The 19,425-nt window shown below is 39.9% G+C and overlaps 1 protein-coding gene across 8 annotated transcripts in view; it reads right to left on the bottom strand.

Annotated features, from left to right (window-relative positions):
- The window catches only part of atxn2 (ataxin 2), a 31,225-nt gene extending 12,542 nt beyond the window's left edge, over positions 1-18,683 (bottom strand). For 2 of the 8 annotated variants that reach the window (XM_042487664.1, XM_042487667.1), the window contains exons 1-16: positions 18,164-18,683; positions 16,079-16,109; positions 15,638-15,697; positions 15,137-15,208; positions 13,525-13,675; positions 11,844-11,858; positions 8,444-8,568; positions 8,161-8,252; positions 6,795-6,983; positions 5,695-5,867; positions 4,355-4,603; positions 2,119-2,304; positions 1,230-1,409; positions 941-1,048; positions 777-847; positions 305-669 (exon numbers count right to left, since the gene is read on the bottom strand). In XM_042487664.1, the coding sequence (XP_042343598.1) occupies positions 305-669; positions 777-847; positions 941-1,048; positions 1,230-1,409; positions 2,119-2,304; positions 4,355-4,603; positions 5,695-5,867; positions 6,795-6,983; positions 8,161-8,252; positions 8,444-8,568; positions 11,844-11,858; positions 13,525-13,675; positions 15,137-15,208; positions 15,638-15,697; positions 16,079-16,109; positions 18,164-18,273 (2,177 nt within the window). In that variant the 5' untranslated portion in view covers positions 18,274-18,683. The remainder of the gene's footprint in view (positions 1-304; positions 670-776; positions 848-940; positions 1,049-1,229; positions 1,410-2,118; positions 2,305-4,354; positions 4,604-5,694; positions 5,868-6,794; positions 6,984-8,160; positions 8,253-8,443; positions 8,569-11,843; positions 11,859-13,524; positions 13,676-15,136; positions 15,209-15,637; positions 15,698-16,078; positions 16,110-18,163) is intronic. The other 6 variants (XM_042487663.1, XM_042487666.1, XM_042487665.1 and 3 more) reach the window with 4 other exon arrangements.
- Between the last annotated feature and the right edge of the window lie 742 nt (positions 18,684-19,425).

Below are 19,425 nucleotides of genomic sequence, written 5' to 3'. Positions count from 1 at the left end.
AGGAGAACAAACAGTTGAGAGGTTTAACATTTAAATTATCCATCTGGAATTACTCTTGAAAGACTCGGCTGGGTATTGTAGTTTTTTCACAAAAGAGAAGGAAATCGTGCATTAGTTGAGAATTATTTTAAGCAGCAGACTAAAAGTCATTTTAAGCTCTAGTGAGTATTTCCAGCAGCAAGACAGCAGTAAATGTAGGATTTAATTGGGTAACTGTTAATTTATCAGTTCTTATATGACAATTATATGAGAAAGAAATCTGCATCACAACTTCCGTCTCAACCATATTGTCTTGTCCACTCACTCTTGTACTGCCTCCTTTTTCTCCTCCTTCTCTTCATGCTTGGATCCGCTGAACGCGGACGTCGCTGTCGTCTGCACTCCCTGTGATGTCACATCCAGCCCCGCCCTCTTCTGGTCGGGGGCTGAGGGAGATGGGGACAGTGCAGCGGGGCTGCCAGGCTTACTGGTGTTTGTGGTGGTGATAGATGGAGCAGGGGCACCACCAGGAGTGCCAGCAGATATCACTACAACACCGTCTTCGGTTCCCTCACGCCCTGCTGAGGAGGCTTTGTCCAGGGGAAGGTCTTTCGGCTTGTCCGCTGTATCTCTGGGAGGCTTGGTCATCATCTGGTCAAAGGCAGGGTCTGGGTTTGAACTAGACTGCAACTGGGAGAGGGAAGATGAAAAGATGAGTTAGAGGAGGCACATAAACATGAGGTTAGTTATGTGAGATTGTCAGCATTTTTATTCTGTACAAATAAGGAGACACTTACCCTAAAATCAACACTAAATTTCTTTAAATTATCTATTTGTTTTCTGTGGTCTGGTGCCATAGAAGGGGGTCCTGTAAGGTGAGGAAGGACAGAGATACAGGATTGAGGGCTTCAGTGATTACCAAATGGATTCAGTGAATACTGCTGTCCACTGTCTTCTGTACCTTTACAGACTGGTCTGGTGATACTAGGTGAGCTGTCCAAGGGCTTAATGTTCTCCTTGTTTGCCGTGGGGGATGTCTGTCTCGTCTCCTGGACACGACACTCTTTTGCTGCAATAGAAAAATAGTCTGTAAGCTCGCAACACAAAAGAAGAGCAAGGATTTGTGACAAGTGCTTCTGATAGTTACCAAACCAAAAACATCAAATCTGCACAAAAATCAGATATATCTTATCATATGTAGTATTCTTCAATCAGTCTCAGTGAAAAGTGTGAGTTAACTTTAACCCTACCGTCTCCTGCGGGAGAGGCGACCATGTTGGGGGCGGGGCTAGCAGCAGTAGGAGAGGAAGCTGATGTTGCTGTGGCAACAGTTTCCACAGGAACTGTTCCTGTCTGGGGTGCTGGGAGGGAGGAGGAGCCAGAGGAGGCTCCACCCATACTGTTCTGTCTGGGGGAGCGAGGTCTGTGAGCTGAGGAGGGGAGGAAGAAATTCAGGCGATTACACAATGAACTATATTCTGAGTTACAACAACTAGGGGTGTGCCATATCATATCATTTATGATAATGCTGGTATAATTTTTAATATGACGAAAAATTTTATATAATGATGATGGCAACATTGCAACTTGTTGACATAATAACATCATACTGTTGCACCCGAATATTTCTTCTGAATACTTGAAGGCAAACAGTTACATTTGCAAATGACTGATTTTGTTGCAACTGTATATTCTTGACATCAATAATAATTGCTTCTGTATATATTTTTCACTATTTTGTCATATCATCAAGAAAACTGTTATACTGAAATATCACAATATTATTTAAGGGCCATATTGCCCACCCCTACCTACAACTAACTTCCGAAATCTTGATTAATTGTCTATCATTGGAGGATAAGTAGTGAAAGAGTTAGGGTTTCACCCACATTTGCACTCATCATACCACAGAATGGTGCTTACTTACAAATTATACACAAATGCAGAAAAAGTTGATGAATCCTTTAAGTGCACTGCAAGGTCCTTTAAAACATACTAAACCATTACTTATTTTCTCCTTTGCAAAGCTGTTCTATTGTGTGATATTTCAATGAAGCAGAAATGCTCATGCAGTTGGAAAATTATCAAAATAAAAATACACAAATATAAAGAAATGAAAAGAAAGAGGAACTCTTTTACCTCCGCTAACCACCGAGGACCATGTCCCCCCAGAGGAGCTGCTCCTGGTTGGTGGAGTTACTGGGACATCTCCGGGGGCATTGTGGGAAATTAAGTCCACTCCTGGAGGGACTCCAGTGGTCCGGCAGGGTGGCACTCTGTGAGCACGAGGTGTCCGCTGGGATTTTGGAGACATCCTGGGTGGGCCTGTAGATGAAGACGGACAGAATTCCATTAACAGGTGAAGGTAAACACACTGAATAGACTGTGTTTCCTACCATCCTGCTGAAAAAAATTTCACTTTCAAACTTTTTCTTTCACAAAACCTTTAAAAAAACCCCAAACTCCTGCAACAAATACATCTTAATCTAAAGTTTAAATGTCTCATCACACAGTGTTGTTATTTGGTGACATGCATGTTAGTGGAGAGATGCTGCAGATGATCCTGTAAAGTGATCAAACAACACACCACACTCTTCAAACCACAGCCAAGTGAGGTCAGAGATGAGAGATGGGAAAACAGAAGAGAGAAGGTGGAAACCCGTATTTAAAGAATTGACTGTTTAGCAGAGTTTGTGTAGTTACACTAACTGTGCGTCTTACAGGTGACAGCCCAGAGCAAAACTGATCTTTCACTAAACATTGGTTGAATATTTCACCTTTTCACTGTAGAAACATTTGAAAAGTATAAAGATGATCCATAAGTGGTACTTCAGTATTTTAGCTCAGTACTCCAGCTTAAAGGATTTTACACAAAAAAGGACTACAAGGTTCTGAACAGAGGACGATTTGTCATTAATAAACAATGCTCCACCCAATTTTGGGACAAATTAAAAGAGAATCAATGTGGAAGATAGTGTTGACTCTACAACTCTGGTGTTTTAATTAAAACCATATATTAGACTTAGAAGGTTTTTTCCTTAACTTATTTGTATTATTAAGTCACTGTTGATTGCAAAATGCCCTGGCTATATAAAAATTGACACCGTAAGTGTTAAGACTGGTTCTCTATTAGCCTCGCTTTAGCTACGTAATTCTGTCTGCTACTGGGCACCACCTCCCAAGAAAAGAGGGCTTGTTTTACAGCACAAAGGAAGTGTGCCATCCATAATAAAACGAGGATATCACTTTTGTTTTCCCTCGCAGTTATCAGTGGCTATCCTCAATTACCAAAAAGTAACAATATATGTTTTCTGCAATTACTATCCCAATGTTCTCAACTGGCTGAAATAATGTGAGGTTGTGAATGCAGGTTTAACATATCACACCTGCTGGGTGTCATCAGAGTTCACTTAAATCAGTCAAAGTGTTTTAAGCAGAAAAGGTCAAACAACAGAATGGCAGAAAAGCTCAGCAAGTTAAGTTACTCTTTAAGTCTGTTCTCTTTTATCAAATATCGCTGGTCTAAAACTAGAAGGCCATGTATAAATAAGCAAGACTTTCTTCACAGTCCATCCATTATTAATGTAAAAAGCATCATATTAAAGCCGAAATGTGGTTATTTTAACCTCACAATCATTGATAGAATACAAATCCAATGTGCTGGAGTACAGAGCCAATACAACAGAAAATGCTACTGTTAAGCGCTGTTTGTAAGGGCCAAACGAATAAGTGGTGGTAGCATCCTTAAAAAATGGCATAATAAAAAACTTTTGCGTGTATCTTTCACATGCTTCATTGACATTATTGCATCAGTCTGTATTTTTTAAAAGAAATTGCAATAATGAGTCCTTTGAAATTTTCAAGGCTGTTGTAATTTTTTGTGAGGTAAAAAATTGTTTTTAATTCCTTAGCAGCCACAACATTCATAGTCAACTAAAATATTACGGTGTTTGCATAGATCTCGTTGCTGCTTTATCAGAAAACAGCTGAAGAAACTGGTGTCCATGTGTTTTAACTCTTGCTAGACAGAAAGCACAGCACACATCGTGGTGCACCCACATGCCAAGGTGAAACTGCCTGACGCACTGAGAAAAGGATCAGCTTTGTGGCTTACCAAATCCTAACAATTCCCATTTGTATGGAAATTGCAAATCTGATCCCAAATCAGTCTGAAGAAGCAACTTCACCTATTTGTGTTGTTCCACACTAGACCTGGGCAAATGTATTTTTGAAAGTAGTTTCTTTATTTAACCTTTAAGATGCTTCCAACATGATTCAAAATAATTAAAATGAAATATCATTTCCATATTAGACTCAATTCATCCACCTTCTACTCATGCCTTTGCCCAGGTCTACTCCACACTGATGTGGGTACCTTCTGAAGACATGCGTTTGGGCAGAGTGGAGGCTGGAGACGTGGGCCCATGGTGAGAAAAGGAGGATGAGGAGGAGGGATAGGAGGGGTGGGATGAATGAGAGGGAGGCCTGGAAGGTCGAGAGGGGGGTCTGGAGGGTGGCCTGGTGGGCGTGGTCGCCCGAGGAGGCAGGGAGGAGGGGCCAGACTGGTAACGAGAGGGGGGGCGGGAGGAAGGAGACGGACAGGGTGAGGGCCAATGGGATGAACCTAAAAGAGGGAAGGACAAATGATCAAGATGGTAATGCCAGGTTACAATCAGTTAAAGGGACAGTTCACCCCTAAATATAAAAAGTACATATTACCTGTAGTGCTATTTATAAATCCAGTCTGTTTTGTTGTGAATTGCAGAGTGTTGGAGATCAGCCGTAGAGGTGTCTGCCTACTCGTCAATATAATGGTACTAGATGGCATTTAGCTTGTAGTGCTCAAAGCAAAAATAAAAATAAAATACATAAATACAATAGAAAAACTTAACAGCAATGTCTCTTTCCAGCAATCATGACCCAGTTATTCAAGGTAATCCACAGACCTTGTTGTGAGCAGATTCATGTAGGGACTATTTTCTGTCTGGCAAACTATCTGTGAAGAAGGAATCGTGCACCTACTCATGCACGAGAGAACCGTGGTCATGACGACACAAGATCTAAACATTAATGGTGTCCTTCTCAGCTGAGCTGTGACGTTAGCAAGCTTAATGGTACCAGGTCAGCTGGCAGCAAGTCCGTCTGCACAGTGATAAGGTTGACGGATGTGTTAGAAAGAAGACAGTTGACAAATGAAAGTGCTCACAATGTCTGTGGTCTGTCTCCTGGAAAAAGACACTGCTGTTGAGATTTTTCGAAGGGATTTTTTTGGCACTTTGAGCACCACAGGCTGAGTGCCATCTAGTTCCATTATATTCAAGAGAAGGCAGACATCTCTACAGCTGATATCTCCAACACTCAACAACTCACACCAAAACAATCTAGACTGATAAACAGCAGTACAGGGAAGAGGAAAAATATGTATTTTTGATTTTAGGGTGAAATGTTGCTTTAAAGTAGGGAAAACAAAGGTGTAGCAGGGATATAAAGAAGGGGGTATTAATAAATATGAGAAAGAATGGCAAGGCAGAAATAAAATTGTTCAACTGACATAAGTAAAGAACAATTTAAAAAAAAAAACAGCAACAACAAATATGAGCATCCCACAGATTCAGTTAAACACTACAGGAAGACAGAGGGAAAAGCATGTGCTTCTGCACCTCTGTATACATTTTGTATATAGATTTAGTTTAGTGCGTGATTTATTGAACATACCTCCATTCACCACCCTCTGATCGGCCCCGGAGCTGGGACTGTAATCGTGAGGTCCTGGTCGAGGAGTTGAGGGTCCAGCCGAGCCCTGAGACAGACGAGGTGAATTCTGACGTCCCGGTCCCCAGGACATCGCCTCCCTGTTCCTCTGACCTGGAGGAATGTACTTGTTCTCTCTGCAAAGACACACATGCACACAGACACACACATAAATGCAAACAATGCAGGCAGATGGTTCAGTTAAATATATCCAAGACAACAGTCAAGATAATAAAGGGGAGGAGATAATTCTACACTCTATTACATTCAACTAAATACTTCTCATCAGCCAATATGAGCATGTTTTCTTTAATTACCAAGAAAGTATTTGTTCTGGGAACAGCCGCTGTCTACTTAGTGAATTTGCTGGAACTACTTTGTCTCTCTTTTAAGCTCAAATATGCTTCTCAAATCTGTGCCTTTCTGCTACAGAAACATGCTGTCTGCAAGCATCATGTACACACAGTAAATGTGCTTGTGCTGTCATCCTTACACAAAGCTCAAAGCCCTTCAAAAATAATTCTGATACGTCATGCTACCATAACGAAAATGTAAAGAAATATATGGTGCAGGCCATGTTGGTGCATAGATCCTTCTCCTTGTAAAGCCTTCATATACCAGTACCTAACTTGCTAAGAAAAGAGTAAAAGGATTATTTAATGAATCATTAATAACAATAAAACATGAATGACGTTTGTTCCAGCAGATCTACAGGTGGTAAAGTGTGCAAACATTAACAATAAAGCTACTGACAACATTGTCAGGACAGCTCCATGACTCCACCGTATGCACATTTAATAATAATTATTATGAGCACAAACAAAGTCCCATTACGAGACTGTAAATGCTGCGTTTTGTTGTGCTCCGGCATTTTTAAACGAGCTGGCATTTCAGCACAAATTAGGAGCCAATCACCAACGATGAGAATAGATGAAATTTGATAGGCACATGCTGGTTGTGAACACAATCTATGATTATATATTTAGAAGGACTGTACGGACACACGCTCACCAGCACAAGAACAGTGTATTGGCCCACAGTTTGTATGTGTGTCCTGGTCTCACCTGCTAAGTGTGTGAGGCTCCCTTTCCCCTCGCACCACAGCAGTATATTTCTCCTCCTCAGAGCGCTCATCGTTCTCTAAGGCCACTCGGGCCTTGTATGTGGCACTGGCCTCAATCTCCTCTGCCAGCTGGGCAGCACGCGCCTCCCTCTTGAGGAACTCCTCCGAGTTGTCCCGCTCCAGGGGGACCCTGGGAAACAAGCGCAGGTCAGACAAGGGCAGCAGGGTGATTGAGTGACTAAGGAAGGCCTGACATCAAGTTTTCATTTTTGTCATATGAGGTCACACTAATGCTGCACTCAAATGGGAGCATGTTTACGGTGTTCCCAAAAAGAGTCCATACAAAGTGGAAATTTCCTGAACGCTGCCAGTCCGTGTTCGCTGATGTTTTAAGAAATGTAAGTGTTCAAGGAAATTCATTTTTTTGGTAAATGGCAAGTTAATATGTAGTAATTGTAGTTGTACAGTTTTTCCTCAGGAAAATGTTGATATTCTCAACGACCTCTCTCTCTCTCACACACACACACACACACACACACACACACACACACACACACACACACACACACACACACACACACACACACACACACACACACACACACACAGGGTGTGCAGGGTATGATGACTCCACAGGTGCTCTTTTTAGCATCCTTAGGGGGGCTTGGCCTGACAAAACTTGTATGTGAGCTCAAACTGACGATGGCCGATATACAATTGAGCTTCGGCATATAGAAAGCATTTGTTTGTGGTTTTCTATTACAGATGTTTTTGTTCTATGACAGTGTGTCAACTATTGACCCATTCGAACGCTGCAGACCAAATTTCCCCACACGTGTGTTGTATCCCAACAGTGTGGCATAAATTGTTAACATCTGTGGTTTCTAGATGCAGACACTAGCGTTCATGTTGCCGTTGCCTAGCAGTGGTGTTCTCACAATTTAACCCCTTGAACACCAAGCATATCGGATGCACTGCTTCCTATGTTGTAACCACAAGCTCACTTACATTTGAAGGCAACATAAAACAAGATTAAAAACATAGGTCGAACACCAGAGATATTAAAACTATTTGCAGAAAAATCTCTTGAATTTTAAATATATATACTTCACTGGGAATATGATATGTAGATTACTTTGATGCAGGAAAATAGGGGTGAGTGAGATGGCTGTAAAATAATATCACGATAGTTTAGTGATAACAACATTCTTGAAAAAATGACAAAAATATTGAGAATATTTTATCAGGATATGAATTTTTCTTATCATATTAAAAATGATACCAGTATCATCGTGGGCGATATGATATAGCACAAAATGCAACAAAGATGAACATATTACAACAGAGACAAACATGGAGAAGCTTACGTATATGTGGACAGGCTGCTGTCATATGTAGACAAGACTCCATACTTCTCCTCGTTGTACTTGAACATGTCATTGGGGTCCCACCCATTTGACTGATACAAAACCAGAGGAGGAGAGAATTTTACAAAATGTTTTTTAACAAATTATCAACGCTATGGATCAGATGACACAACCATACTTACTTCTTTTACTGTCAAATTTCAAATCATCAAAATCAAAGCTTTTGCAGGTTTTATTCTGTGTGCTCGCAAGTGAAGCATCAATGTTACTTTTGTTTTCTCACCACATCTGTATCCAGAGACTCGAGGCTGTCAGAGTTGTGGGTCTCTCCTCCATCCCAGGGCTCTAGATCTTTCTCTTTGTGCTCGCCATTGATCTTACCACTCACTGCTGCATCTGTGAAGTTGTCTGCGGCACACAAAGAATACATATTTATGCATGGCACACACACAGACACAGACACAGACACACCACACACACACACACACACACACACACACACACACACACACACACACACACACACACACACACACACACTCTCAGAAGCTCATGATGGTATATAATCACATGGCTGCACTCTCACTGTAAATGCAGGGAAGCGCTCATGCCTCAAGAGCTTCTGCCACAAGCTCTCACAGCAAAGGTCTATAAAGAGGTAGTGGTGTTTCACCAGGCACACCCACTCACAACCAGACATGGGTCCAATTGGACTGGGAAAAAATCCTTTCAAAAAAGAATGAGCTATTTCTTGAGCTGGCCTTGGTAGAAGCTAACAAGAATAAAATGTTCTGACAGTGGGAGCGCGGGTATGAAAACACCTTTGTAAAGAAAGCCAAGAAGCTAGTCCCCAATTACTGCCTTCGCCTGAAACAAAACTTACTAATTAAATCAAGAAGAAAGGCTTTTGGCTGGCAAACTTTCATCTGACATTAGGGATTACAGATAGCCCTTTTCCATACACACGTGGTGGCTTGGCTCCACTTGGTTTGACTCGGCATGTCAGCCCGGCATGGCAGGGATTTGCATCTCCATACAACACTTGGTGGTCTCTAACTCACTTGTGAACCAGCAGAACATTTGTCTGTCCTTCCCGCTGGTGTTACAGTCTTAAAAAATGTTTTCTTTTTTTTTTTTAAAACAGTTGTCTGTGTTTTTTAATTTTCTTTGGCACTGCACCAACCACCGGACGCCAATTTCCTCCTGCTCGCTTGCAATGTTTTGTAAATACGGTGCTGCAAGAGCACACTGGACATATGCTCCAACACGTTTTTTTCAAGTGAGGAAATAGAATATTTGATGTTTGCATAATCTGTTTAAATTCATATTAATTTTTTAAGCACTTAGAAATCCAATCATCACTAAAGCGCATGTCACACGAGAGAGCCGATAACAAATGTTATAGCCAAAGCTACTGTATTGTATTATGTTGACATGAAAGGTGCGTTGACTGATTCACAGCTACTGAATGAACTCATGCATCCAGTAACATACAAGAAAAAATTCTGCCTCATAAAGTTGCTGGTAGCTGCTGCTTTTGAGCAGCACAGCAACTTATTAATCTATTATCTTAAGGCAATATAGCTAGCTAACTGTATTTATGAAACATGCATCACTCTGCTGATTAAGGGTGGGGAGAAAAAAATGATACAGAATAGTATTGCAATAGTTTTTTGTGACAATATCATATTTACACAAAGATGCCAAGTATTGATTATTATATGAATTATTAAAAAAATACATATTTAACTTTTGGTATTCAATTAGAGTAATATAATCTCCTGCTCTTACAGGCCATTAGATAAAATTTGCTGCAATGAAATTGAAGTGAGAAGAACAGACTGAAAACTTTTATTTTATTAGATTAAACATATGTTAAAGTTTTCATTTTTGGACATAACTTACAGTTGAAAAGGGTAAACTGCAATTTTATCCCAATATATTTTATTGCAAAACTTGAAATAATGCAACACGTTGAAAATCGCAATAATATTGTATTGTGACTTAAGTATTGTAAAAAACATTGTATCATGGGGGCTCTGAGGATTCCGTCTCCTAACTTCTGTGGGTGTCTCTATTTGCATTGTCTAAATAATGATGACAAAGCCCACCTCGTGTCACGGCAACCCGCTTGGCAGGGGGAGGGTGTGTTTTGGCACGACTCGTAATATGGTCCATCTCGGGTGCGACGCATTTAAACTGATAGCGTAAAGGTGGCCAAATGCGGCAGTGAAAAAGCTCTTCGGGTGTCTATGAGGCCTGTTTTTTTTCTCCCCTTCATTTATTACAGATTACTATGACAACATCTTATAAACAACATTCAACTACTTGGGGCTGATGATGCACATTCAGAACCATTCAATATGCTTAAGCAAACTTACAGAATTCTTTGGTTGGCTCAACTAAAACCAGGGATAGGCATGCTCAAAGAAAACCCCCAATTATATTTGAAAGGAAATCTGATCTCACGTCAGCCCAAGTCTGCACTCACATTCTCAGAACTGACACCAATGGACTGCGTGCATTAAGCATATCAGCCACCTGGAGTTACATAACTCAGCCATCACAACTCAACCCCAAATACAAAGTGCATTTAAGCATTTCTGGCACAGAGCAAGTTCAGAGACACAAGATTGGCACCATGCAGACAGCTGGGCTAACAGGCCTGAATTATATTAGTAGAGGTGGTTGGTATGCTGCTCAATGCATTCTGTCCATCAAGGGAATCGCACATAGAATAGGGAACATTTACAAATCAAATGTGGGCATAGTGAGGGCTAAGCAAACATGCATTTAGATTGCAGTCAATTATATGACCTCAAAGCACTTCAGGGCCAAACCAAATGAAACATCCTGACATAATCCCATTTTCAACACAATGCTCAGAAAGCAAAATTAAGGTGCTGGTGCTCGACATGAGTTATCAATTTGTTGCTTTCAATGGAATCATACACATAATGCTTATAATGTTCCCTTTTCTACCTAGATCTCATTTGAGCTGGTGCATTAAGGTTTGAAATCAGCTGCTGCAGCAGAGCCCCACGTGGCAAAAAACACGATGCTCTGAGAGATACATTTTTAAAAATTGTAATAGCCATATGCTTTCTCCTCTAAGATAAGACATTGCTGCAAGGGTGCCATTAGTGGCTGGCTACATACAAACTCCAATTGTGCTTGAGCCTATAAAATGATAAGCTAAAACGATGGATCAATTTTTTACATATAACTTCGAAGGATATCTTAAAATGAAAACTATTGTTAAAAACAAATAAAATGACTATTAATGTTATTTTAATACATTTTCCAGAATTATTCTTTTAACACATGTTCAGACTCCTCATATGTAAACCAAAAAAGCCATAATTCCCAAGGTCATTACCAGGATAGGCTTTACCAGCATCTCAAGATCTCTTAAGTAAAAGGTGAACTCAACAGTGTATGATGGAGCAAGAGGCAACTCTTCCACCGAAAGCAACATCCAGTCAAAAGGTAACACCCGGTAAAGATAGCTGGTTCTTATTCTGAGGTTATGTGAAAGCAGTGACCCCCAAATGTTATCATCAAATTGAAATTAAAAAAGCAGCAACAGGTGGCAACAGATCAGACCCAAGCCTCAGAGATCCACAAATTTTGTTTTGAGTGCATACAGAGATGTGCAAGAGGAGAAAACAGCCATATATTACCTGTGTCAGAGGAGACTAGACCAGTGGAGAGGAGAGACAGACAGATGACAGAGAGTCAGAAGATGGACTGACAGACAGAATGACTGACTGGCGATCATACCAACAGTTCATTTGTGTGTGGTTTAGTAGATTTAGTTAAGACATGTCTGCCAGAATCTCCACATTTCAGGTATTAAACATGTTCCTTCTAAACAAAAATTCAGGGTTCCCACACATTGCAATTGACAAAATTTAAAAACTTTTCCATGACTTTTCAAGGACCCAATTTTTCTGTCTTTCCCAACTTGCCTGGGCATTCAAACTCTATTCAGACATAATTTCAGCATCCCATTATTATGTGTTCAAGGACTATCAGAAATTTGAAAGAAAAAGTGTTTCACAGTGTCTGTCTATTATAAATGGTGTCAATTTATTAATTTTTAAAAAGAAAATATTCCTATCAAAAATTAAAATCAAAAACATCTGCCCCAAATTTTAAGTTTTCTTGAAAAAAAAATCACCAAAAAATGTTAAATAAAATAAAATCACCAATAACTGAAAAAACAAGAAACAAATTGCCAAAACAACACATGCCTTCCAGACTTGTTTTCTTAAAAATAATTAAATGTAAAGAAATATATGGAAGGGATGTTTTCTATAAAAATCGGCGAAAAAATAAATACAAAATACAGCCATTTAAAGTTGTATGCCCCTCCCTTAAGCCAAAAGTGCTTAGAAAATATTTGACATGCCTAGTGACAGAGCATGGGGAGAAAAGGAAGAATCTTTCATGATGAACAAATAGAAAGAAAACATAACTAAAACATTGTTACATGTCATTGCATAGTAGAACTACATTACATCATCAGCTGGAGAAAATAAATTCACTGTTATGTCACATAAATGTAATTTAATTTATTGCCTACAAGAACATTTCCATTGTTTGTCCAAAACTGTCAATGATTTTTACTAGTTCCACAACTTTTCCATCTATGGCCATGGGAACGCTGAAAATTTGTTTTCTTTTCAAAAACTATCCATTTAAAAACACTGACGCTAACTGCCTTATTGACTTAGTAGCATGAAATCACTGACACCAGCAGTGCTGTTTCAGATATTTTACTTTTCTGCAAAATGTGAAGTCAGTTCACAATTGCTCGTTCTAAACAGGAAAAAAAGAAGTGGCCCCACTGCTTTACCATCTCTGTGAAGCATGTGGTGATGAGAAGCCTTACACCTCTTCACCTGTTCATTGTCAGAAAATAAAACCCTCCCACACAGTCCATTATCACTCAAAGAAGAATTGTATGGGTCAAGATTAATTAGATGAAGAAGACTCATTCAGCCTTTATTGAGTGTCCTTGCTGTGCCAGGGCAACCTTTGGACCGATCAATAGATCACATTAGTCTTCAATGGCCGGCCACTCAGAGCAGACACACAAGATTTAACTCACGGCAAAGCCTCTGTGATATCGAGGTAGTGAATACAGACTGAAAAAGACAATTACGTTGTGTGTATGCACAGATGGGATGCCACTCTGGCATGGGTTTATTTTTGTGAATATGCAATGAACACAAAGAGACAAATTCACCTATTTACATTGCGTATGCTTTGTGTATTTTTAGTATGTACAAGACTAGATCTAAAGACTGCTGTTTATGTGCCTGGATATAATATTTTCAACACAAATGCCCTCAGTACCTTTCCTGGCGAAATTCAGGTCCACATCTTTGAAGGTCACCACTACGACATCCGAGGCCTTGAAAATGATGCTCTCCACAATATCCTCTTTTCTGGGAGCTATGCTCGGCTCTGGACTCTTTCTGTGGGCGGCATCCAACACCAGGTCACACTGAAGGAGAAAGTTATGTTAAATTTGATGAAAAGGGAATCCTTAAATGCAGCAAAAGCCTAAACTACCTAGAGAAGAGAGGAGGAAGCATGGGACATGAAGGACTGCAGCCAAGCATTGTCACAGTCCAACCATACGCTGCAGTAGTTGGACCGACAGATAATGAATTGGCAACCATTATAATAATCAGTTAATCTTTTAAGTAAATGTATGAAGCAAAAATGACAAGCATTGTCTGGTTCCAGCTTCTCATTGAAAATGTCCTGTTTTTCTCTATAATATCTCATTGTGAATTCAATGCATTTTCATTTTAGACTGTTGATCAGAAACAAGAAATTTGGAAAAAGAAGAGATCAACTTGGGCTCTGGAAAATTGTGACAGACTCCTTTCACTATTTTCTTGAATTTTATACACAAAACAATGAACCGCTTTATTTAAAAAAGGTGACAGATTCATAGATAATGGAAATAATCCTGATGAGCACGACCAGAGAGAAGAGGAGCAAGTTAATTAAATCACTTAGCATGTTTGATTGGAATGAAAAACCTGCAATCTTGGCGCAGCATGGCACATCAACATGCTTGCCTAAGGCTGAACTACAGGAATCCTTTCTACCTTCTTTGGCTGACAGCATATTTTAAAAAAAAAGTTTGACTGGCATCAACTGTTGGAGTTCTGCTTATTTAATAGAATACTTGCCAGATTAAGGAGCTTGTGACCTCTGATTTCCTTGAAACAAGAATTTACACAACAACTAGTGTAATATTGTGATAGAAAACTGAAAAAACAAGCCCTGCAATCAAACATTACATTGTTGACTAATAGTCAGTGTACAGAGGAGTGGTGAATTTCAGCATGCCTGACCACTCATGTTGCACACACTGTGGTAATAAAAGCCAAATGTGATGTTTTGTTTTGGTCTAAAATCAAAGTGGTGTGTTTGCCTGTGCAAGCACACCAGATTCAATTCATTTTGGAGTATCCTGCCAGCCGTGTTCACATTTCAGTCACATAAGCTTAGAAAGGAGATGGGAGATTTTAGATACATAAATATCAACTCTGGTGTTTAGTGAAAACAGGTTATGTATGTTACTGACGTCACATCAAGAGTTAAAACCGAGCCAAGCCTCTGCCAAGTGGACTGGACAGAAACCGACCATTGCTCAGGTTAAGCTTTTCATTTGTGCAAAATGAAATTTTCCCCACAGGGGGAAGATTGGAGAATACTTCAGCCTAAAAGGGAAGATGAAGGGCCACATACCTCCTCTCCATAAAAGGGAAGATAGAAAGGGCAATCTTTTGCCCATGCCACCTCAGGGGTGAAGCAGCTATTGAGCGCTGGCTGGGCATTATCTTTACAGCATAGTTAACCTCAATCATTAGCACTGATGCAGAAGAAATTACAGATCTAGCTTCATATTAACACCTTTAAAGAACATTGCATTATGTATGATCCTTACCTCTGGACCATATGTTTTAAATACTCCTTCATAGACTGCGCCATTCTTCACTTTCAGCTCGCACTTGGTCCCCTACGAATAAATAGGCCTATTATTATTCACTGTATGCAACACTCAATTCAATTAAGTGCCAATGTCAATTTACACATTCAAAAAAACAAGTTTAGAAACCCATCTGTTGTGAAATAGACAAATGATTGATCAATCTCTTCTTTGTTTATGCAACCAGCTGTCTCTACAGATCACACAGGCTTTGTTTATAGCTGCGTAGACATTTTGAAGAAACAGCATGTGGTGAAAGACAGACTGCAGTACATACTGCTGTTACAAATTCATTTACAGTTAACATGATTCACATGGTCGTTTCAAACAAGACCCTTTTTTGGTGACTGAGCTTATTTCTCTATTCATTCTTCAGGACATTCTTTTAGACATACTACTATCTACTACTATCTGAAACATCATCTAAAAGAACTATAGTCAGACACACAGTAAACATACCACAACTGAAGTCAAGACATGGACCATCCTCATATTTGCATATACACCATTGAAAATGACCTAAAGAAAAAACACAGTTAACATTTGATGCTTCCTATTTGCAAAGCAATATTGTGCTAAATTGGTTCTCATGGGCATGTTATACCTACTGGACCATTCATAATGCATATCAATAAGAAGCAAATACTCAGCCACTGGTTTATGCTTTCTCTGAGGTCCATTCTTTGCAACTGTTTAACTAAACTGCATGCCTTACAAAGGCTTGCCACTGTATTCAAGTGACTCTGCACAGAATTAACAAAAAGAAGCATTAATCCAGTGAGAAGGCTTTCATAGAGCAGCTTCCCCTCTGTGATAAATTACTCAGGTTTACCAAACTTCTGATGATACATGCCTATGTGGTATTAAAGCTTTTTTCCACTGACTTTACAAGTTACTTACTGCTGCAGGACCTTTACCACTGTGTCTTCCCCTGAAAGAAAAAAAATGGCATTGTTGTCAAACTCGCCATCATCATTTTCACTCTGGTTCTTGCAAGAATACTGAAAAAAATTCTCTCTACGGGGGGCAAGTGTACGACTGACTGGTAGAAATCTCAGGAGGTGGTAATGTAAAAGAAGATGATACAGTCAGGCTTTTGCAGATGTTAGGGGGGAATCCTATTAATCGTTATCAACACAAATTATGCACTTTATTCTACACTGATATGTCTTGAAAATGAACATATTTGAATGCAGTGACAGTACATTGCTTAAATCTTAGGCCAAGGTTAAAATGGTCTTCCATATCAATTTCTCAGTTAAATCTTTACTAAAACACAACAGAACATACAGGGAATGTGTATACAGTATTAAAAACACAAATGTTTCATAATAAAACAACTTCAACAGGCTAAAGTTGCAAGTATTAAGTGTGACCTTCCTTTCCACTTAGCATGTCATGAACTCTCTTGGGCAGACAATATGAGATTTATAATACTAATCTCCTGGTGTATTGACCAGGTTGCATTCAAGACATGTCCAAAGCTCAATATTGATAGTTTGAGCTACCTTATGTTATAGTCGTACTTTTTTAGTGTTTCACATTTAATATTGGCTTCAGTCTAAAGAAGCCATCTTACTCTGACATTTTTGTGTTTTAATATATTCAACATGTTTTCTATATTCTGTGTTTGTATCTTCACAAAGAGACTGAGAAATACACACACACACACACACACACACACACACACACACATACATATATTCTCATAACAACTTTACTAAAACAACCAATTTTTGGTGGCCTGAAACTTTTGCACAGTGCTGTAGATTCTGAAATTTCCCACAGATTTCAAGATATTTTGCAGGTTGTAATAATTTACTGGAGCTTCCAGGAAAACGCCAGGTAGCCAACATTTTTCCAAGCATGTCCTAAAATGCACCTTGTTCAGCAGCTGGCACATGGCCAGGCATTCACACTTGATTTGATGTAGGCAATGCCACTCTCTACATTACATGCGTTGTAGTAAACGAGTAATATATTCACTTATGATCAGTCAGCTGTACAATAGCAAAACAAACAGGCTTGATTTGTGTGCGTCAGCCCAACCATCGCATTTTACAATATCTCTGCACGGCCTTAATGGATGAAACCTACGCAATGAATGGGACGTACTGTCCTAGTGACCGGTGAATAGAAGCCTGACCACATTTACACCCCCAAAATTCACAATACGCATGCAGCTTCTGCACTGACAGTACGTGTAAGCGTTATCTCAGGAGGACTCGTGCGGTAATGTCATGCTTCAAGGACACTATTTCACACGAGCAGCAACGGCAACGTCAAGGTTGAAAGCCCGTCGGTCTATAATTCCCCCCTTCTCCTCCTCCTCACCCCAGTCTCCACACCCGCCCCTTTCTTTCGTGCGCCCACACGTTTACAATTTCTTGGCAAACCCGTTGCAGCAATGTTGCGGTAACGTACAGGTAACAGTCAAATGAAACTGCTGTTTTATCGCAGTCCCCTGAAAAAAGAGTCACCAGGCTGTCCCGTTAGCTAGCCTCTGTAATACTAAGTGAGGCAAGTGCACTGAATCACAAGCATGGGCTGTCAAACGGCTAATTAACGCTAGCTAAATTGACTCCAGGCTGATAGTAAACTGATATCAGCAACTTGGCAAGCAGCATCACTGCCACGCACATGTGAGACAAAACGTGTCCACTCTAACATGCGTGATGCAAACCCAGATCTTTAACCGGTTTAATTTGCCGTGCAAGAGGAGGTAACGTTACGTCGAAGTTGCAACATTATTGGGGCAAGCAGACAGGCCTCGCTAGCTTGACTGCATAACGTTACGCTAGGTGACCAACACGTCGCAAGGCCCACTAAACGTCCACAAACGCACACTAGTTTTAGACCACTTAACGGGGATGTCATCTCTCAAATCGGCCACTGTTGAAAGCGACCGTGTCCAAGCACTCAAAAACAAGCCACATTTACCACCACTGCTGTGTTTTTATCTTGCTAAGTTTCAATTTCACAGACCTGCCCAGATTCTGTCTTCCACCGCCGCTTCCTCCGGCACCGGAGGCGGTGGCACCAGCCGTGTTGCCACCGCCGGGCTTGCTGCGATTTCCACCGGCCTTCATTGACATGGTGATCCCATAAAAGACGGCGTCTTAAAATGACCAGCTTCACACCGCAATTTCTTGACGACGAAGACGACGTGTGATTGTGTATCTGCTCGCTGACGTTAGCTAAGATATAAGCTAGCTAGCAGGCAGTGTAATGTCAACGTGCCTCTTAAAGGAAGATGCTATGCTAAGAAGCTAGCACGCTAACAGTTGCTATCTAAATTAGCAATCTGTACAATTCCTATTAAAACGGAGAAAAAATAATATTTAAAAAAGACAACACGCGCCAATCACTCTTCCAAAATAAACACGGGTGTTACACCTCTTGTCAATTTGTTTCGCAATCCTAACAAAAATATTCAATTATCTCAAAATAGGGTTTACAGCTATCTCGGGTTCTTTCCGTTGCTAACAGCGAAAAGACCAAAACAGTCTGAAAGGGGACAAAAAACAGCGGAGGGATATATGACAGGCGTAGCGGCGTACAACATATCACAAAATATACACACACTCTGTTCTCTGACAACCATTAAAATGCTAAAAAGACAAATGTGGCCACATTTAATCTAGAGCGACAAAAGAAACATGTACGCACTCATTTGTTTTGCACAATTACACATACAATATGGCACTATTTTCAGGAAGTCCATGAATCTTCCCTGGCTGTTTTGTGGCATCCACGTGAGCCGGCGAACAAACTACACACACAGGCACTCACTCATAGAAACACATTGTTTGCACGTTGCATGTGTGTGCACATTGATGTCAACTACACTTACACATTACAATAAGACTGCCTGATAAAGATGACACTTTGTTTCTAATAATTGGTCTGACCTCTACAATCCCGATAAACACATATTGAGATGAGAGGGGTAAATTGCATTGAAATATATATTCGTTCAATATATATATATTTAAATATATGAAAAACAAAATTTATGATTTTTTAAGTGCAATATAATAATAAAACGTGCAGCTGGGAGAAAGGTACAGAATTCCTATTCACTGCAGATGCAATGAATGCACTGGTGTGTAATACATTTATTTCAAAACATTAAATGACATGACAGGTATGATTGATTTTGACGTATATCTAAATGTAAAATAGAACCCCCCCCCCTTTACTGTGTATATATTTTGTGTTTTTGTGTATTTTTGTGTATTTATTAT

The sequence above is a fragment of the Plectropomus leopardus genome, chromosome 6, assembly GCF_008729295.1.
Source record: "Plectropomus leopardus isolate mb chromosome 6, YSFRI_Pleo_2.0, whole genome shotgun sequence".
NCBI lineage: Eukaryota > Metazoa > Chordata > Actinopteri > Perciformes > Serranidae > Plectropomus > Plectropomus leopardus.
Note: the sequence above shows the minus strand (reverse complement) of the source record. Positions and strands in the feature narration are given on the sequence as shown.